At 29.3% G+C, this 20,667-nt stretch overlaps 5 protein-coding genes across 16 annotated transcripts in view; 2 read left to right on the forward strand and 3 right to left on the reverse strand.

The window, feature by feature from the left end:
• The first annotated feature begins 30 nt into the window (after positions 1-30).
• On the forward strand, positions 31-9,703 carry LOC126920060 (histone-lysine N-methyltransferase NSD2). Of its 6 annotated transcripts, none has more exons than XM_050729952.1 (14): positions 31-685; positions 1,022-1,298; positions 1,616-2,016; positions 2,095-2,815; positions 2,898-3,064; positions 3,393-3,711; positions 3,891-3,980; positions 4,086-4,113; positions 4,199-4,391; positions 4,494-4,923; positions 5,011-5,293; positions 5,544-5,764; positions 5,852-6,075; positions 7,624-9,703. In XM_050729952.1, the coding sequence occupies exons 1-14, from the start codon at positions 470-472 to the stop codon at positions 7,849-7,851; spliced, it is 3,798 nt and encodes a 1,265-aa protein (XP_050585909.1). In that variant the 5' UTR covers positions 31-469; the 3' UTR covers positions 7,852-9,703. The 6 variants fall into 6 exon arrangements, with proteins under 6 accessions (XP_050585909.1, XP_050585913.1, XP_050585908.1 ...); XM_050729956.1 differs by adding an exon at positions 6,725-6,799 and having other exon boundaries at positions 3,891-4,113; positions 7,624-7,710; XM_050729951.1 differs by having other exon boundaries at positions 3,891-4,113.
• A 301-nt stretch (positions 9,704-10,004) lies between these two features.
• On the reverse strand, positions 10,005-14,318 carry LOC126920065 (calcium permeable stress-gated cation channel 1). The gene is made up of 12 exons (XM_050729975.1): positions 13,873-14,318; positions 13,406-13,532; positions 13,063-13,280; positions 12,638-12,914; positions 12,388-12,491; positions 12,114-12,306; positions 11,930-12,044; positions 11,494-11,690; positions 11,095-11,421; positions 10,722-10,997; positions 10,359-10,592; positions 10,005-10,273 (listed from the first exon to the last, which is right to left on the reverse strand). Exons 1-12 carry the CDS (start codon positions 13,896-13,898, stop codon positions 10,070-10,072), a joined length of 2,298 nt encoding a protein of 765 aa, XP_050585932.1. The 5' UTR covers positions 13,899-14,318; the 3' UTR covers positions 10,005-10,069.
• Positions 14,319-14,481: 163 nt separating this feature from the next.
• Positions 14,482-17,290, reverse strand: LOC126920068 (uncharacterized protein PF3D7_0207100). Of its 5 annotated transcripts, none has more exons than XM_050729983.1 (4): positions 17,175-17,290; positions 15,378-16,661; positions 15,053-15,290; positions 14,482-14,951 (listed from the first exon to the last, which is right to left on the reverse strand). In XM_050729983.1, exons 2-4 carry the CDS (start codon positions 16,580-16,582, stop codon positions 14,688-14,690), a joined length of 1,707 nt encoding a protein of 568 aa, XP_050585940.1. In that variant the 5' UTR covers positions 16,583-16,661; positions 17,175-17,290; the 3' UTR covers positions 14,482-14,687. The 5 variants fall into 5 exon arrangements, with proteins under 5 accessions (XP_050585940.1, XP_050585937.1, XP_050585938.1 ...); XM_050729980.1 differs by having other exon boundaries at positions 17,064-17,211; XM_050729981.1 differs by lacking the exon at positions 17,175-17,290 and adding an exon at positions 16,856-17,007.
• LOC126920066 (regulator of MON1-CCZ1 complex) overlaps positions 17,252-20,667 on the forward strand; it is a 3,725-nt gene continuing 309 nt past the window's right edge. Inside the window, exons 1-11 of one of the 2 annotated variants that reach the window (XM_050729976.1) lie at positions 17,252-17,413; positions 17,769-18,074; positions 18,176-18,350; positions 18,448-18,607; positions 18,693-18,801; positions 18,871-19,024; positions 19,129-19,192; positions 19,321-19,540; positions 19,642-19,811; positions 19,951-20,226; positions 20,396-20,667. The exon at positions 20,396-20,667 is cut by the window's right edge and continues 309 nt beyond it. In XM_050729976.1, the coding sequence (XP_050585933.1) occupies positions 17,294-17,413; positions 17,769-18,074; positions 18,176-18,350; positions 18,448-18,607; positions 18,693-18,801; positions 18,871-19,024; positions 19,129-19,192; positions 19,321-19,540; positions 19,642-19,811; positions 19,951-20,226; positions 20,396-20,657 (2,016 nt within the window). In that variant the 5' untranslated portion in view covers positions 17,252-17,293 and the 3' untranslated portion in view covers positions 20,658-20,667. The remainder of the gene's footprint in view (positions 17,414-17,768; positions 18,075-18,175; positions 18,351-18,447; positions 18,608-18,692; positions 18,802-18,870; positions 19,025-19,128; positions 19,193-19,320; positions 19,541-19,641; positions 19,812-19,950; positions 20,227-20,395) is intronic. The other variant, XM_050729977.1, reaches the window with a different exon arrangement.
• Positions 20,465-20,667, reverse strand: part of LOC126920075 (GTP-binding protein Di-Ras2) — an 11,177-nt gene continuing 10,974 nt past the window's right edge. For both annotated transcript variants that reach the window (XM_050730006.1, XM_050730008.1), the window contains exon 5: positions 20,465-20,667. This exon is cut by the window's right edge and continues 2,278 nt beyond it. The gene's annotated coding sequence lies outside the window, so the exon portion shown is untranslated.

A 20,667-nucleotide genomic window follows, 5' to 3' on the forward strand; every position in this document is an offset into this window, starting at 1 on the left:
GCTTTTACACGATTGGAAACTGAAATAACCTATAAAAGAAAAATCACCAAACGTTGTGTATAGTGAAAAATTAAACTAAACATGGTTATGAGAATCACCTAAAATCGCGGGAAACGCGTCTGTCCCTATTTAGAGACCCGCAGGATTCAGTTACAATTTGTTAACATTAAGATAAGAAATTGTTTATGGAACACCCAATAAATTTTTTTAAAAGTTTGTGCATAATATGCGTTGTTTCTGTGAACTGATAAAAAATAAGTGTCGTTTCTGTAAGAAATAAGGTACTGCTTGAAAATCGGCCATCGCAGCTATTTTCAGCGATAATGAAAATTGTTTTCTGTACATGAGCCCTTTATACACAAGTTCTAAAGTTTATATTGTGTAAAACGCTGAAGAGGTATATGAGGTTTCATGTCACCGAATTACTGTCTCCTTCAATAGACGAAGATGCTAAATTAGTTGGAAAACAATGAATACTATCAACAGAGTAAATAGCAAGGTGGGCATAACAATTGAATCAAGATTTGGCGAATTGGACAGAAATTTGGGAACAACCTGCAGTAACTTTAAAAATGACCCAAAGGACTTCAGTATCAATTTTAGTAAAACTTCACCTGGTAGAAGTCGGTATGGCAGAACAATAAAACCCAAGTCTCCTAAGAATGAGGTTGCCACTTCCTCAAAGGCATGTTATGCCTCTTAAGATCAATTACAATCTTTCTGATTAAAGATCAATACTATTCTTAACAAACTATGGTACTATATGTAGCTTTCATTAATGTTTTACTGTATAATTCTTATTCGTATGTGTATTTATTTATTATATGGTATAATAAACAATTATTGTTTATTATACCATATAATAAATAAATGTATGCATATTTATAATCTTATATAGTTATGTACATTAATTGTTTTCTTTTTCAATTGCCATCATATTTCTTTTAATCAAATATATTAGTAGAAATATGTATATATGTATTTAGTAGCATATGATATAACATTAATATGTAACTTGTAGAATTCTAAAATGCCAAGGAATCGTAAATATCAAAATTCACCAGATAGTAGTAACGATAGTACAGATGAAAATAATACAGTTAACGATATGGATGATACAAGTGATTCTTCCACTAGTTTAAGTATTATGGAGGATACTACTCCAAAATTGGTTGATTCTCCTATACAGTGTAATTGGATATTAGGTCAATTAGCATGGGCCAGAGTTGGTAATTTTCCTTTTTGGCCTTGTGTTATAACACTTGATCCAGTTCTAATGGTATATCATAGATTAAAAGGTAAGTTTTTGTTTACATATTTATTAGAATAATTAAAAAAATTACTTATAAACATATGTTTTGCTCAATAGTATCTTGTTCTGTTTTATGTTCTTTTTTATCATTTGAATATAATCTTTAATTAAATATCGAGCATTATCAGTTTCTAAAAAACATCTATGTATTATTTGTAACAAGTTACCTACAAAAAATGTTTTTTCTTTAAACGTCTTTGTTAATATTTTAAGTGTAGCAATTTTATGGTAACTGGTACAATTCATGTGAAATATATTTATATATATATATATATATGTATATACGTATATTTGTTTGACCAGCTACTGCCAGATCACAAACGCTAATGATACATGTCCAATACTTTGGCGATAAAGGACGTCACAGTTGGGTTTCATCAAACTCTATGATTCCATTTACAAATCTTGCAGACTTTAAAAAATTATCAGAATCAATAACTGCAGAAGTAAAGAAGAGAGATGCTAAATATGCCGCAGCATTTATTGTTAAGCCTGGTATAAAGTCAAAATGGGAAAGTGCGATCGAAGAAGCTATGGAAGTTGAATCAATGAGTAATGATGATAGAGCACATGTTTTTAAGCCAAAGGAAAAAAGTATAAGAAATAAATCATCTAAAATATCAGAGGAAAAGGATAAAGCTAATAAAAGAAAAAACTCAAGTGATTCAAATGGTCCTGATTTTAAACGTGCTAGGCAAGATAATGTATGCATATGTGAATGAAACAATTACATATTATTAATATTATAGTTTTACAAATATTTATATTGAATAATTTCGCAGGTATATGAAGTAGATAAAGAGAAAACAGATGGAACTAAACAAAGAATGCTTAAATACATTGAGAATGGTAAAAATCATTCGAAACTTAATTCAGATACACCTCCGTTATCTCCCTTAAGTCAAAGAGATTCCAATGACGAAATCTCTCTTGTGCAAAAGGTTGAATTTCGTACTGAAGAGGATGTAGATGGTGTCTTTGAAGTTTATTACGAACGAAATCGAGATATGTTAGAAGACGAATATCCAGATGCGTCGGAACACGATATTAGGAAATATTTAAAAAAGACTTGGGATAATATGAATTCTTCTTTTCGCAAAAAATATCGATCATATGTAACATCAGACACTACTAGTGCTCATACAAAAGAAAATTCATTAAACAACGAAGACGACTTATTAGAAATGAATGGAAGTGCTAAAGATAATAAAAGGTCAAGAATTAAAGTTGAAAAGGAAGAGATAAGTGTTTCAGAAACGAAAAGAAATAGACCTTATAATCTTTTCAAAGGAACAAAGCAAGAGAAAGTTTGTCAAATATGTGAAAAAACTGGGAAATTAACTAGGTGTAAAGGTCCTTGTTATTCATATTTTCACCTTTCTTGTGTGAAACCAGGAGAATCTAGTCCAGAGCATTCTGTTGATGAGAATATAATGGATGATAAAATTCTCGATGATATAAATGAGATTAAACAAAGCAATATTGATAATGATGAGAATAACGGTACAACGAATTATCAATTACACCTTTGATATTTTGCATGATGTTAACATTTACTCAAAATGAATATTATTCTTAATTTCAGGTAAATCAGAAGAGCAAGAGGACGAATTTTTTAAATGTATCGATTGCTTATCAGGTGTAGCACCTGCTTGCTTTATATGTAATGAAAGAGAAGGAGATAGAATAAGATGTTCTGTGTTAGCTTGTGGAAAACATTATCATTCGTCTTGCTTGAAATCGTGGCCACAGGTAGATTATAGTGGATACGTGTTCTGACGAACTGTCGTACTGACAAACTCAGTATGACACAGTAATCAAATATATAAATATGTATGTGTATATATATATATATATATTATTATTACATATTTATATTACATATATATACTACATACATATATATATATATAGATTCTTATGAGCGTATACATTTTTCTCTCGTCTTCAGAAGTTTCATTCATCAGAATACGCATCCACTATAATGATAGCCTAATGTTCAACAACAGATATTTAACATCATATATAATGTTATTATATATTACTTATAAATATATTACTTATTTTATTTTCTCATTAGTCTCATTGGCAAGGAGGCCGCTTAACTTGTCCATATCATGTATGTCATACATGCAGTTCAGACAACCCTCAGGATAGTCATTCGAGAGCTCCAAACGAGAAATTAGCACGATGTGTTCGTTGTCCTTCATCCTACCATACATCTACGTCTTGTTTACCTGCTGGTTCGGTAATTTTAACTGGCAGCCAAATAGTTTGTCCGAAGCATTACCAAGCCCCACAACCTCCAGTAAACGCAGCATGGTGCTTTTTATGTACAAGAGGCGGAAGTCTTATCTGTTGTGATACATGTCCAACGTCATTTCATTTGGAATGTTTAGGTAACTATTTTTAAAGTGAATACAATAGTTATAGAATAGTAATATTATTGATAGCAAGTCACAGATATGTATATAATTATTGTATGTAAATATTGATATTAGTAGAGTGAGATAGTGAAAATAGTTAAAAGAATAATTGAGATATAATAAATGGATTTTATATTTAATGATGACTTTAGGTATTGATGCTCCGGATGGTGCATTTATTTGTGAAGATTGTGAAACAGGCAGATTGCCTCTGTATGGAGAAGTTGTATGGGTTAAACTTGGTAATTACCGTTGGTGGCCATCTCGTATTTGTTATCCTCATGAAATTCCTGAAAACATAGAAGCTATACCTCACAATCCTGGTAAATTTTGCGTAATGTTTTTAGGATCAAATAATTATCATTGGATTCATAGGTAAGTAATATACTTAATTATTGTTTGAATTAGATTAAATATGAAGAAAGATATTTAACAACGGTAGTTATCTTTTTATTTATAGAGGACGCGCTTTTCTTTATCAAGATGGTGATGCAAACATAAAACCACCAATTGGGAAAAAAAATAGGGATGATACTTATCGTAAAGCATTAGAAGAAGCCAATGAGATTCATCAGCGTTTAAAGGTCGAAAGAGCTGCAGCTAAAGACCATGGACCAAGAGGATTGAAACCTCCACATTATGTCAAATTAAAGGTATTTCATGTGTACTCAGCCGTACTTTGTGCGTATGTAAACACTAGTGCATGAATACTATCAGATGTAATGTATAAATCTATGACTTATATCTATTTCTAGATGAATAAACCAGTTGGCAATGTAAAGCCAGCAGAGGTTGAAAGCATCGTTGCGTGCGATTGTGACGCAGAATGGGAAAATCCATGTGCTCCAGGCACAGATTGTCTTAATCGAATATTATTAGTTGAATGTAGCCCTGGCATTTGCCCAGCTGGTGCCAAATGTAAAAATCAAGCATTTGTACAAAGACAATATCCAGCTATGGAACCATTTCATACCGTAGGACGTGGTTGGGGTCTTAGAAGTTTAGAACATATTAAAGCTGGTCAGTTTGTTATAGAATATGTAGGTGAAGTTATAGATGAAGCTGAATACAAACGAAGACTACATAGGAAGAAGGAATTAAAGAACGAGAATTTTTATTTTTTAACTATAGATAATAATAGAATGATCGACGCTGAACCAAAAGGCAATTTAAGTCGGTTTATGAGTAAGTATTTCTTATTTCTTAATAAGTGAAGATCAAAAATAAATAAACCATCATTTATTTAAAAATCCTATTCTTGAAACGTGGTAGATCATTCGTGTTCACCAAATTGTGAAACGCAAAAATGGACAGTTAATGGAGATACGCGTATAGGTCTGTTTGCATTATGCGATATCGAGTGCGGCGAAGAATTGACCTTTAATTATAATTTAGCTTGTGATGGAGAAACTCGAAAGCCCTGCCTCTGTGGAGCGCCAAATTGTAGTGGTTTTATAGGTTTAAAAGTACAGAAACCACAAGTAACTACACCTTCAACAACAGGAATTCAACAGAAAAAATTTGATAAAATCGATAAAATGAAACGTCAAAAAAGGTAAATTATGACACATAAAATGCACATGTCATATACTAATTTGTCTAACACAATTAATTGTGTAGTTTTGCATTATCGTATGCAGCAGATATGTCTAAAAGAAACAGATCAGTATTTTTTATTTTTTTGTATCTCTAATATTATATTCTTATCTAATATCTCGGATAAATCATTTTTTCTCCTAATAATTCATTATTTTAATATACAAATAATGTGTATTAATTTGTAATAATGACTATAAAATAATTAGGTCGAGGAAGCATGTACTATGTTGGAGTTGTGGGCAGGAAATTGAAAAGTTGACAGAGTTTGTTGTTTGCGATCAAAAGACATGCAATAAAAAGTATCATAAATCTTGCGTGATCATTGATGATACAGATTCGAGATTCAGTTGTCCTTGGCATCATTGTGCAGAGTGTCGTCGTAGAACATCTGCACATTGTTCGTTTTGTAGTGCTGCTTTTTGTCAAGGTAAATGATTTTTTTAATATAGTTGTTAAGTTTACTGTTTATCAGTATTATTGCATTTACTGTAAAATTAATCACATTTATCAATAGTACATCTGGATGGGAATTTATTTGAGTATAGCGAAAAAGCTGGTTTTGTCTGTAAGTTGCATGAAAGTATGGATATGCAAAGATCTGCTGAAGATGAAAAAGATTATTCGGATAATGATACTGAAACAGACAAAGAACATTCTTCTACAGGTTCCAATAGTCCATTGATCATAATGGAAAAATCAATACCGCGTGAACCATCACCAAGAGTTTCCATAATAGAGGTAAGGTAAAGTCTTAAAGATATATTCATTGTTGTAAATTGTTGATAAAAATGAGCATTCTTCTATGCATTTTAAACTTTCATCGAAGAATATCTTACGTTTCAAGCGTTGTTATAATTCTCGTTTGTTTGTGTTATTTATATAACAAAAAGTAGGCAAATATAGTTGACAATTGGTGGTGGTAAGCATGAGAAAAAAATGTTGTACGTAGAGTATAATGCGTTTTCTCAAGGGATGAAAAATGTTCATTGCCAATCTGATCGAACAGTTATAGACCTATGACAAAAACGTATCATTCTTTGTCTTCCAATGCTTTTATCTTAATTAATATCATATATATTATATTTCTATCTCCCTAATTCGTACTTATGGAATCTTTTCTGTAGAGATATAATATTTCATGTTTGCAAAAATGTCAATTATTATTTTCAATTTCATTAATATCTCTATCTGTACACAAAAAGTTATGTCGAAAGTACTTACATAGTTAATTTGCTTTGGAATTTTGTGCAAATAAATACAATTGTTTTATTCATGTAACATTTACTAGTAAGATAATTCCAAAAGTAGAAAAAAAAAGATTAACAACAATTAACCTTTCTTGTTCTTTTTTTTTTCTTTTTTTTTAATTGTTTTTCACTGTTCCCAGCATCCTCTCCCTGACATTGGCAGTAGTGAGAAGTAGTAGCAAACAAACATGTTTTGTTTAAGTTTATACGTTCAAGTGAGTGCATATTTTTGGTACTATCTCTTCGGACCTCTGATTCATTGTATCACAATAAGAAAGAACTGTCTTGTAATTAACAAATAGCTTGTAATAAGTAGTACAATTATTTTTGTTCTTAATTACTTATGAAATTTAAAATATTAATTGGTGAGTAAATTTCTTTTGAGCGTAACAGACATTTAAATACCATCATACTACACATAACATATTGTGAGCATTTACTTTACTTGTAGCACTTTAAGACACGCAGTTAGTTTTGAGCTTAAGGAGGGAAGACACTGTAATAGTCAGAATAGGGATATCTTTAGAAGATTTAATTTTTTTTCAAGCACAAAATATGAAGAAGTCAATTTATTGCTTATTATGATTAACATGTACGTACTAAGGAGTGTAATAGAATATTTTGAACCAATTTCACCCACGTTCATTTTTAATAAATAAGTTATTCTTCAAGATGTTTTATTAGCTATGACAAAATTGGCAATTCTTTCATAGCTAGAGTACGTCATATGGTGCATACGAAATAAAACAAAAAATAAAAAAGAAATTAGAAACTAAAAAGTTACATTTGTCAAATTATGTAGGAAAGCATTGGAAAAAATTCAAAAATCAGAAATTGATTTTTTCGATCATTTACAGTGTGTTACCCTTTAGGTCAATTTTTTAAGTTATATTTAAATATCATGCTTCAGAAGTATTGATCAACAGTAGTGTTGTTTATTGAAAATCATAGGAATAATTCATTTTGTCCAATACATTGCATATTGTTAAAATGCATAATTCCTTTTTATGAAAAACATAGAACAAAATATGATTTATAGGTTCATCCGAGTAGTGAGGAAAGTGAAGAATCTCAAAAAGAAGATGATGAAGAAGCAACGCAGTCTACTAATTTTATGCCTTGTGAATACAGCTCGAAAAGTATGAAAAGAAAAGAATTGCACCGATTATCTTTAAGATTGAAAGGAGAAAAAGATCAGGTAGAAAAATTTAGTAATCTTACATCTAGTCAATTGGAGGCTATAATCGGTGGCAGTTTATTTGAATGAACCATTTTTCCTCATTGATTAGGATCGAACGATGAAATATATTTTAATGTGCATAGTTCCAAATCTTCATAATTAATAAATCACAAATTATGTAATAAGAAATGCGATACAACTGTGAACGTCAATATGAGTTAGTAGTATTTGTAATTATATGTAAACATTGTTTGTAAAACACCCATTCCATGTCAAAGGGATCAGTTGAATAACAAATTTTAATAAATTCCAATTCTGCTAGCGAAACAATGAACTTTTATTCTTAATATGATCATTTTTCTGTATACACCTACATTACGTAAGTTAATAAGCTTTCTGCATATATATGTCTATACATTGCATATATGAACCTTATGCGTATACATATATGTATATGCATGCACGCTCGTGCATACGCGACATACGTACACGCATTCATCTAATCGGGTTGACATGGAATGCTTTTCTTAATTTAAAAGTAAAATATCATAGAATTAAAAGTAGAATTAAAGTTCGTGCATATACATATTATATTTCTTAATTTTGTTTTGATATACAATTAAATATCTATAATTATATATATATATGATATATATAATTTCAATGTTCGTGTAAATAAGTTTTTGAAGTTCCATAATGTCTATTTTGTAAGATATATGTACACATTAGTTAAAAATTTTCTTTTAATCTTTTTTACATCATAGTTTTAAATGTTTATCCATTACTTCATCGTATCCATAAAATAGTCATTATATTTGTTAAATTATGACAACTGTCATCACACTGCCTCGTGAATTTTTGAAAGTTTGTATTAGACAATGTTATTTTCAAAGATATTTGCTATTACAAAATAGTAGTTGTGATATCTTTACCGTATATTCCATAATGTTCCGCAAATTCCGCGTTCTTAATTAACTTATTTTACACGTTTAAATCATCTTATTGAATTGAAATTCTTGTGCCTCTTTAATTCAGTTCGATTTGATTCAGTTAAAATTTTATAATATATATTAGAAAAAATATACATTATAAAATTTCAATTAAATCTCTAATTGTATATTTAGAGAATTTAATATAAGTTTGTTAATAGCGTTTTTATGTATTTTAAATTGTATATACATTAAATAAGCACACTGTTAGAAGAAACTACAAAAAATTATTAGATACAAAACAGTTCTTTTGCAATACAAATAGTAATTCCAATTATTTCCGAATTTATAACGTATTTTTAAATTTTGATAATGATAAGTATAAGTACATAATCAATGAAAAATAAAAGAAGAGAAAAGAAAAGAATATCTTTCTTGTGGGGTGAGCGTAATATAATACCTGATAATACCATATAGATGTAAATATAGAATGCATGAATGAGCTGAAAAGGCGATATAAGAACAGGAAGAGAACGCTGCATAGAGACCACTTGTGTCATTCTGTAATAAAGGATGCACACGCGTAAATATACGTACAGTAAATATATATGTAAGTGTAACACCCATTAACAAACGGCGTCAGTGTGTATGCCTGATCAAACAAGGATAAAAGGGACATCTGTGCAACGTTCCTTTTCTAATTCCATATTACATCCACTTACACAGTAACACAGTGTAATATAGGCGATAACATATAACTCGCGTACTTTTTATCTCTCTATGTATAAATACTCATGACATTTTTTGTTTCACTGAAGTGAATACTTAAAACTGTTATAAAACTTTATTGGACTATGATGACCATACACAAAGTTTAAAATTATAAACATATAGATGTTATTAATAATTAACAATTGTTTATGAAGAATGTGTATGATCAAAAATATCTTATTAAAAGAAGAAAACAAAACGAACCAGATAAATAATACCGATTATTGTTTTTATTATTATTATTATCGTTATTTTTTGCATTATTACTAAAATATAACAATTACCGTTTGCTTTGTTTATAATTATTATATGCAAATGAAACAGTACTAAATGCTTCTCTTCTTATAGCGGATGATCACATATTAACATTTTTATGGGCTTTTAAAGTGAAAAATTACATTTATAAATAACTTTAACTTTAAAAGATTTTTTTTACTTGTTAAGAATAAATTCGTTTCCTTTTTCAAAAACATATTATTGTCGTATTTAGTGATACGACACAACGACATAATGTTTCAATAATCAATTCGACCACTGTGCTTTCATTAAATTGTTTTAATACATCGCTTACATGGCTAATATCCAATATTGTAATCCAAAAGTTATCAAGCTTGTGATTCTTTACCATAGTCTTGATAAAGTTTCGGACTATCTTGTATTGAAGAAGCACTAGTGCTCCTTAAGCTTGGTGGACTGAGATCAGAATTCGTACCGATAGATATAGTTTCTTCTAATGATGTTTGTTTTTTTCGTAATACGGGTGCAATGAAATTCTGACCAGCTGATAGATCTCTTTTTTGCATTTGTGCCTATAAACATTGTTTCCAATTATTTAGATATTTTTAAATACAATAAGGCCAATTGTGCTCAATATATCAAAAAATACAACTGTACTTTAAATTTTGATGTGGATAAAGTAGCACCAGTAACAAGACCTAAAATACTCGCAGCAAGACCACTGAGTTGTACCGCAGCTAATGGTGATAAACCTCTTCTTACCAAACCTAGAGCTAACAGTGCAGCTTGTGCCAAAATCGGTGCGGCTCCAGTAGCACTTGCTGCCGCACCCGCTAATTGGCCACCGCCTATGCTTGGTCCATAGGCAAAACATAAGTTATGTCTATCCACCTACAATACATAATTTTATTATTATAAACATAGCATATTTTCAATAATTAATTCAGTTCATTCAATTTTCATATATTATTCTTACATATTACTTATATATTACTAACATAAAATATTCAAATATCATACCAAATGTTTCACTACGAGATATAACAGTCCAAAGGGTGTAATTAATGGACAGGCCAAACTATATACTGTTGTCATAGTAAAGACTAAGAGTAACCAGGCATAATGAGCACCTAGGGGAAATTCCCATAATACTGCCTTTCTAACATGTATTCTTTCAGCCCTACTACGTGCTATACACAATCTGAAGGTATATAAAGCTAGTTCGGGAAACCTCACTAACTCTAATCCACTTCCAAGTAAAGCTGCAGTAATTACGTAATTTACAAATAAAGCACCCTAGAAAAACATAACAATTTTACACGTTTGCATAGATTATAATTGTGTTGTAATTATAAAATAGATTATATTTCATTAATTTCATTGTACTAGGTACCTGATCAGGTAAAAACACACAGTCCCATCGCCCTGTGTCATTTGCTGCGTTTACCGTCCACTCTAAAAACGCTTGTGCACTGGTTAGACCTAAGCTAGGTAATATAAGAACCATCAGTAATAAAAGAAGTAATGTTTTTGTCATTACTGCTCGATTTAGGCTGCTTCTAGTCCAATGTCTGACTAATGATTCACTTCTTGCTACTAATACTGGCATTAAAGCAGCCACACTAACTAACAATACAGTTGGAAGAAAAGATGAAACTATTGGACTCAGATTCATAATTTCTCCTGTAATTGGTAGTTTGTTTAAAGCGGTTACTATTACCTGGAAAAATAAAATATGTTTCAACTTATTTTCACTATTCTATCATTACTACTTTAACTACAAATAACTTACAGCTGGTGTAGTAAGAAAAAATAATACAATGCCCAGTGAAAAATTTATTAAAACAGCATTCAGATACCAACATGGCCTTGGTATACTTAAATTTTCCCAGAAGATATCAGATGGCATAGGTGCATAATCCACAACCCATTTCGTACTTGGCAAAGAACATAAGTACTTCCGCATAGCCTTAGCTGCACCAGATGTACCTTATTGTTATAATTATTGTTATGATTATTTAATTATATTATATAATTATTTAATATAATTATTGTTAATGTGTATGTTTACTGTTTGAATAATTTATATAATAATTCATGTAATAATTTAGAATTGATTATTATAGTTGCACATAAATAAAACTTAACATAATATTATTGTAAATTGGTGACAGTATACTCCCTAATAATTCCCTAATATAAGAAATTATAATAAAGTAGTAACTTACCTAAAGTTACGAAAGCTACTCCAAGAGGCCTGCTTAGTGCCACTTTCTTCTCTTCTTCGACTAATGCAGTCAATCGCATTTCTTCATTTGTATAAAATTCTTGAGCATCAACTTGCTACATAAAAGAATATGGATAGGTTTTATATTGTAACGGTTGCAATAATTTTCTGAAAAAATTACATACATTTTTGCAACAACAACCTATCACTTGGCCACATGGATATGGATACATTTTCAATGGCTCCCTTCTCCTTGCATAGTTTTCACAGTATAAACGTGCCTGTTCAGCACAATCTTTTTCTACATTTAATGCAGAAAGCTGTCTGATATCATAAGCCAATGTGACATCTTCCACTGTTAATGTGGGAAATACTTGTCTACAGAGAACCATAATATAAGAAAAGTAGAATAAATAAAATAATAAATGTTACTATGTTTGTAAACATAAATTTGCATACTTGAAATAATCAATAAGACTTTGTACATCACACTGTTGTTTTGGTATTTCTGTAATTAATAATGTTCTAGCTGCCAATTCACCACCATGCTTGGAATCTCGTACCTATATAGTATGTATCTTTTATAGTTTTATCATTTTTTATGTATTTTCATTGCATCTTTTGTCATTGTTATTATTTCGATCAAATTTTAAGCTTTAATCATAGTCTTATAACTTAACTTTATCTATGTGTAATTAATGAAGCATACCTTCTTCAAAAAATGTTTCATGACGTATCCACCAATTGGTAAGTAGGATAAAATTAAAATTGTATGCACCCAAACCCATGTAGACATTGGATCCAAGTTTGATATTGTTGTATGACCAAATGTTGCATCATCACCTTGCATATTACCATGAAAGTTAATTGGTAAAGCAATACATAACGATACAATAACCATTAAGCATGTTAGGATGATCAAATGACGTTCAAATGAAATATACAGTAAACCATCTGGTCCGGCTCGTTTTAATAGTTCCTCATCTCTAAGATTGAAATTAGAAAACATTATTTAAAATTTCACTAAATTGTTTGCTAACACATCAACATTAGATTAAATTATTCAATTGTTACATATTTAATAAATATGCAGCAAATTATTAAATAAGAAATTAATATGTTTATTATACTTACGTAACTTTGAACGCAGTAACAATCCATGATAAGAAACCTCTATCAACTTGTGAAAGTTGAGAATTAACAGAAGTTTCTATACACAGTGCATCTGTATCTCTACCCTCGTTATCTCCATAAAATAATTCCATCCATCGTTCATCAGTTTTATTTAATAATGCAAGACGTCCATAGTTCCATGCTTTTTTACGTAATAGACCAAACAAGATAACAAGGAACTGTCAAGATACATCATAATATTAAACGAGATTATTAAACAAATACAATACATATAAAATATATTATCTATATCTAAAAATTTATGTAATTTATAGTAATATAATTCTTCAAAAACAATTTTTACCAAAAATCCAAAAAAATTCAGCAATAAATTTTCAGGAATGCCTGCATAAACATCTGTTATTATAGTTGTATTGTGCCTTGGGATTGGAATGCATGTTTCTGAGGATGGAGTTTCACGTAAAGTTGAGCTGTAATTTAAACAATAATAATCTTTTACATGAAATTTGTTTGTAAATGTTTAATTTTAGGTGGGAATCCAATTAGATATGTAACAAATACATTTTCCATAATGAAATTTCTACATAGAACATACAAATCTATTTGCAAAAATAAAATAATTATATCATTCAATAGTTAATAATTGTGTTTGCATATGTATTGTATATATACATATTATCTCTATGTCATAGACAATGATGTTAAAGGGTTAAACACATTTCAAGTAACAACTGAAATTATAAACTTACGCAATGACAAAGAAGCAATAATAAAATCGAAATACATAAGGAACTGTACTTTACTACTTACTGAAAATGTGGATAATCCATATTCATTGATATATATATATTTATATATGATTAAATAAATACAAAGATGCATATCAATAAATGTATGTCAATTTGACACATTGTATTAATTCCGTTATGAATAGCAGCAAGTATACAAGTTAACATAACCTAATCTGAATACAATGATTACATATGGATAATATATTCCCACTTTGACTCCCACTTTCCTCTTTATCAAGTTTTTCCTTTGTTCATATTGGCTTATATTAATTAGTAGAGATATAATGTTTTTTTTAATTACGATATTATTCAAATGTCAATAAATTTGATTTGGACTACTTAAATAAGAAACATTTTCCGCAAGTGTTAAATAAATAATTAAAAAGAGAAAAAATAAACTTTTCATAATTAAATATAAAACTTCATTCTTTTTCACTTCTTAATGTTTTTAAAGTTATTCGTCCACAATCCTATACATATTCTATATATATATTCTTATTGACTGACTGAAGTATTATTTCAGCTACAATCTAAGTTCTCTTTTTTATCTATATACCAAAATTTGTATGTACTAAAATATTTATGTATTGTAATGTTGAGAAACAATAATTATATATAGATACATGTAGATATAAATTGTTTTATTTTTTAAATCATTTATATATGTAATAGATATGTAGTGTATGTAGCATATAAATAAATAATTTATTAATAATGACTTTAATAATGACAATTTGTACATAATATTACACACACATACACGTGAGCGTGCGCAGCATACATATATGATTTGTATTTTTATTATCATTTTTAAAATATCATATAAATGAATATTTATGATCGTTTGTATTGATTGTGTGGCTGTAATTCACCTGATGTGATGCAATCTAAGATCCAAGTTTCTTTTAAACCACCTATACCAATCAGAATTCTTGCTGTTTCTGGACATTCTGTAATACAACCACCAGCAGCTTTTATGAGATCTTTTAATACATTACAAGATGGTGTTGTATTTTTTTGAACATATATATATCCACAAGCAGTAAATAATTCTGGAACATACGATCTTCCAAATAGTAGCCTGTCTTTACGATTTTCCTAAAAATTATATAGTATAAATAAGTATAATATTGTATACAATAATTCTTGCATATACTATATAGTATACATGTACGTTTATGATTGTATATTTTATTTACCAAAGCTGCTTTTGAACAATGCACTATTTCATATTTTTCTGGATTTAACCAAGCTTTATTTTCTAAAGATTTCAAAACCCATTCAAAAGTAACTAACCAACAGCCTCGTATGATACCATGTAATAAGTTTATTGTACGTATACCTGTAGTCACAATATGTGTTGTATTTTTCGTAACGTTTGATTCAATCTTTGCTAAACCGAGAGTTCTAACAACATCTTTAACTATATCCTTATTTCTAAAATAAGATGATTCTAATGAAATATTCAATTAAAAAATACAATTTGTAATCTTATAACATATGAAGGATGAATATTTCACATACTCATTAGATAAACCAGTTGTAACAATATTTAATTTGTACATTTTTTTTTTTGTAAAATGTACGATAGGTGAATTTTTCAAGAGTTGAAAATCATCTGATGAATTTCTTTCTGGAATATAAACATTTGCCGTTTTTGCTTTGTTAAGATTCTCTTGATTTTTATTTAATCTCCTTAAAATATCTTCATTAACAATTTTCTTAACAATAATTTTTTTACTGATTACTTTCTTTGTTCTTTTTTGTGTTTTCCCATCGTGATTTTTATTATTTTTTTTAACGATACATTCTAGATTATTGACATTAACTGTCTTATTAGGTCTACTTTTCTTCTTTTTATGTATTTTTTTAAATATTAAGCATGGAGGTGGTGAGTATTCCTTATCCTGTACTGGCGAAAATGATAGTAATTGGGAACGTTCATGTAGTGGTAATAACTTTCTCTTAGATTTTCTATCAGACAATGAGTATTTCATATTTTGATCTATTTCTATGTCACATTTACCAGTTGATTCTTTGATAATTGTAGACATTTCCGAGTTACTATGTGACACAGCTATTGTATTACTTACAATACCATTATATTCACTGTCATGATTATTTTGTAGTATTACATCATTTTGACGCTGTGCCTTGTAAATGTTGCTATGTTCATCATCAAAATTGTTCCTCGTTGCATTCATTAGAAAATCATCAATTGTATTATTATCATTTTGCACTTTATTTAAAATATCTAGTGATGTATACATTTGTAATGAAGTAGTATTTATATTTTTCTGCATAGTTTCAAAATTTATTACAAACATATCTGTTTGTTTATTTTCAGAACTTTCAAATTTTTCCTCTTTACAATTCTCCGATCTATATTTATTTCCACATATGTTATTGTCATTTATACAATCAACAGATGTGTTAACATTTAAGGACGTTTTCATTATATTTATATTATCCATTTCAATTAAATCTATGCTTTTATCACTCCCTTTTATCTTAGAACGCTTATGTTTGCTTACATTTTTCAATGGAGTATCATAAGAAACTGTATTATCTATATCAGAATGAACATCTATTTGTTCAAATGAATCATTACCAGAATCTGTTAGATTCGATGCACAACTTAAATTGACTTTCAGAGAACTATGTTGATGTTTGAAGCTATTTCTATCATGAGACATTGCTTTAATTCTCTTATTTTTATTTACTTCCATAGTGTGTATGTGCTTCAGGTATTTGTTGTCGATTAAATCTATATGATTTGTAAGCTTTTTTAAAGTGAAGATTTATTATCTGAAATTAAATATCATAAATCGTTTAACATTTTTAATTACAACAAATGAAATATTTATTATAATAGCCAAGATTGCTATTATTAACTAATTTTAATGAAGAATATTTTCAAACTACCTTAAACATACTATATTTAATACAATATTTAACCTGTTTAAATGCATTGATACTTCTGAAGTTATTTGATATTATACCTATATATATATTACGATTGTATATACGACCGCGGCATATGTATATATATTTTATATTTAAATTTTAGGAGTTTTAGACTATTTGAATAAATCAGAAAAATAAAACTTTCAACATTTCGAAAAATATTAAATAATCGATTTAGTAGTAACAGTTGAAGTAGTTTAGTAGTAGTAAATTGAAGATGCTACTTAGAAAAATATACTTTACTGTAAGACATTAAAAGGATTTTCACTTTTGATAATCGAAATGTTTGGACTTTGTAAATATGTATGTATGAATACTTATACGTATATATAGTGGATAACAGTGACGGTGTACAGTGTACTGTAGTCAGAGACGTCAGAGTCAGATGTACATTGTACATAAATTGGTTACTCGTGGTCCTTTAGGTCTATTAAACCTTAAATTGATTATAATTAATTGAGCAATTGAAAAATATGGAAGCCGCTGATCAAGATGCTCATGATGATTATTATCTAGAACTATCTTCAGATCCAATTAGATTTGAATCAGTCAGCTGTTTGACAAATGTTTTCTTTGATGATTCAAAACAACAGGTTAGAAGTGGATTTTCTTCTTTTATGTACAATCAGTCATAAAAGGATTCGAACATAGTATAATTTTAATTTCTAAGCTCTATATCTTCAGTAAATGTACAACCAATGTATTATGTTATACTATGCTAATAGTAGAAAACTACGTTTGAGTTATTATTTATTATTGTCTAAATATTAAAAGATACACTGAAAAAGAGTAAATTCGCGCTTTTTCAGTATTTCTTTTAATATTTAGATAATAATAAATAATAACTCAAAAGCTTTCCTTCTTCTTGTACAGTGCCAGAATCTTTCTATGATCGATTATATCTTAGAATGAAGTTTGGTCAGTGAGCAAAATTTATTTGTGATTCAGGTATTTGCTGTTCGATCTGGAGGTGTGACAGGTGTATTAGTTAAAGGACCAAATCAAAATTTAAGTTTCCGAATGGAAGATAAAGGTCCAGTGATCTCTATTAAATTTTCTCCTGATATGAATATACTGGCAGTGCAACATAATAATTCTTCAGTTGAATTTATGAATTATTCACCAGTAGCTGGACTAGATAACATAGAATATTCGCAATCATGTAAAGGAAAAAATGCAACTATATTAGGATTTGTTTGGACACATGGAAATGAAATATTGTTTGTTACTGATTATGGTGTTGAGTTATTTCAAGTAAAAAAAAAAAAAAAGATTTAAATAAATATTTGTATATAATCTATGATTAGTGTTTACAGTATACATACACAATAATTAAAGGCATTTAATCATTTTAGGTAAATCCTGAAAAACGCAATGTCAGATTTTTGAAATGTTTAAGTTTAGGTGTTAATTGGTTTGTATTTTGTCCACAAAGTTATTTGGTATTATTATCATCAGGGACAGTGGGAAATCAAATGCAGACATTGCATGTAACACCTGGAAATCTTCATAAATTAACTAAATTCGAGGGTAAGGAACCCATTTGATATATGAAGAAATATTGTGGTAAATCTGACATTATTTAGGAATAACCCTAATAGAGTTGTCCCTATTAAAATCATTTTAGTGGAAGTTGGTACAGCAAAACCAGGAAAATTGGCCGTCTATGAGAGAGACGTGGCATTGACAGTTTTATATGGGATACCTTGCATTATTTTGCTACGTCATCAACCAGGTACTAATCGTTCTACTGGGGCTGCTTCTGTATATGTATATACTGTGCATAAGTATGTCTTTTATAGTCATTAATTGATTTAAAGTCAACTTTATATCTGTTATTTTATATCTTATACTTCTTTTACGTTTTTCAAGTAGAATGACAACAATCAAAAGAAGTCATATCTTGAAACTCGATGTTAGTGGTAAATTTGCCATTAATGTTGTAGATAACCTTATTATTGTACATCATCAAACCACAAAAGTAAGTAAACTAATGCACACTGAAACATGAAATGTATAGGAAACGATAAATATGAATATGCTTCTGTAGACATCCATGATTTTTGATATTATGTTATCGGGCATAAGCGATGGTACTGTAATGCATCATACTAGTATGGCACCAGCAAAACCAATCAAACCATATAGTTTAAAAGTTCCAGGAACAACCTTGTCAAATGAAACATATCAGCCTTGCCAACTATGTATCCTTAACAAAAATGAAATAGAGACATTGAAATATAAAATAATATTTCTGTTATTTCTGTATCTTTCATGTATTTCCTTAATAGTAGTGTTTTACCAACAGATTCGCCAAATTGGGTTGTCTTTCAACCGAACATAATAATTGATGCAAAATTAGGTTGCCTCTGGTACGTAATGACCTGTCTTTGTTGCACAATATCTTTTTTTCTCCTTCTATATATATACAATAAAAACCAAATGTAAAAATATTTGTTGTAATACTGTTGACGATTGTGCTTTATATATATATGTACAGGTATATTGAATTAAAATTGGAGTCTTTGGCGAGACTGATCACAGACAAAGTGTTGCTTGTTGAATTTTTAATGCAACGGACAAATACAAAGTACATTTTGATACACGTGTTACAAAATTTTATGATGCAGCTGCCTATAAGTTTAATGGATATGCCAATCATATTCAACAAGTTAAATTCTGTCTATAGGAATTACTTAGAAAACGAAATACAAAATCAGGTAATTATGTAATTTTGTTTTTTCTTTGCTATTCGTTTATTTATTTAATTGACTAGTTAATTTATTCTGATTTCCATTGATCATATATAATGTTTATTCAGATGGGTACTCCATTGCAAAATAACGCAAAATGCTTAAGCACGACAACAGAAAATTACAAGTATAAATTGCTGCTGGATCAAAGTGATGTATATAGTTATATATTATCGAAATTTCCTGAAAATACCATTGAACCAAAAATGATTGTATGGGTTCTTTTAGAATATATCAGGTATTTCTCTCTCTTCCATTCCCCTCCTCTCTCTCTCTCTCTCTCTCTCTCTCTCATAAAAAAAGCAAAAATTTGCATTTTTTTCTGATCGCATAGCGAATAATATTATAACTAAATTTTTCTGTGTTATTCATTTTAGATCATTAGCGGAACACAGTATACCCGTACAGCATTATTTACACGAATTAGTTATTACAACATTAGTTCAGCGTAAAGCATACTACCAACTTCACCAGTTACTACAGTATCATGTAGTTGCTGATTCGAAACCTCTTGCGTGCCTATTGCTCTCTTTAGAGAATCTGTATCCAGCTGCTCATCAGCTTGCACTGGATATGCTGAAACGTTTAGGAAATGCTCATGAAGAAATAATCGAAGTTCTTTTATCGAAAGGATACATTTTACCAGCGCTACGGTAAATATTAAGTATTTTTGTTATACATATATCCGTAATAAGATAACATACAGCATATAGTACATGAATGACATACGACGTAATTTATGAGATAAATTAGTCGATCCTCTCGAATCTCGATCTGCAGATCGATTCGTTATTTTGTTATTCACTTGTTTGTTAATTTTAGTTACATTCGATCAGTTGGAATGGTGGATCAGGTTTCTGACAGAAAATTTCTGGAAGCAGCAAAGGCAACTGGAGACGCAACGCTCTTTTATTCGGTTTTCAAATTTTTTAAACAGCGTAATTTATATTTATACAATGCTACAGGCTTTACAAAAGGGGAACGCTATCAGCCTTACATCCAACATTACAAGTATTTATTTGAAGGAATCGATAATGGCTGTAATTCGGACACAAATTCCAATGTTACTACAATTTCATCGTGAGCTTTTGCTC

This window comes from Bombus affinis, chromosome 9, assembly GCF_024516045.1.
Source record: "Bombus affinis isolate iyBomAffi1 chromosome 9, iyBomAffi1.2, whole genome shotgun sequence".
NCBI lineage: Eukaryota > Metazoa > Arthropoda > Insecta > Hymenoptera > Apidae > Bombus > Bombus affinis.

Coding starts and splice junctions, on each gene's coding strand:
- LOC126920068 (XM_050729983.1), bottom strand. CDS start 16,582: ATGGAAGTAAATAAAAATAAGAGAATTAAAGCAATGTCTCATGATAGA. Junction 15,291..15,377: donor ACAACTGGTTTATCTAATGA/GTATGTGAAATA, acceptor ATCTTATTTTAG/AAATAAGGATATAGTTAAAG. Junction 14,952..15,052: donor ATTGTTCAAAAGCAGCTTTG/GTAAATAAAATA, acceptor TATAATTTTTAG/GAAAATCGTAAAGACAGGCT.
- LOC126920060 (XM_050729951.1), top strand. CDS start 470: ATGAATACTATCAACAGAGTAAATAGCAAGGTGGGCATAACAATTGAA. Junction 1,299..1,615: donor GGTATATCATAGATTAAAAG/GTAAGTTTTTGT, acceptor TTGTTTGACCAG/CTACTGCCAGATCACAAACG. Junction 6,076..7,623: donor CAAGAGTTTCCATAATAGAG/GTAAGGTAAAGT, acceptor TATGATTTATAG/GTTCATCCGAGTAGTGAGGA.
- LOC126920065 (XM_050729975.1), bottom strand. CDS start 13,898: ATGAATATGGATTATCCACATTTTCA. Junction 11,691..11,929: donor AGTAGCTTTCGTAACTTTAG/GTAAGTTACTAC, acceptor TATAACAATAAG/GTACATCTGGTGCAGCTAAG. Junction 11,422..11,493: donor TTTTTCTTACTACACCAGCT/GTAAGTTATTTG, acceptor TTATTTTTCCAG/GTAATAGTAACCGCTTTAAA.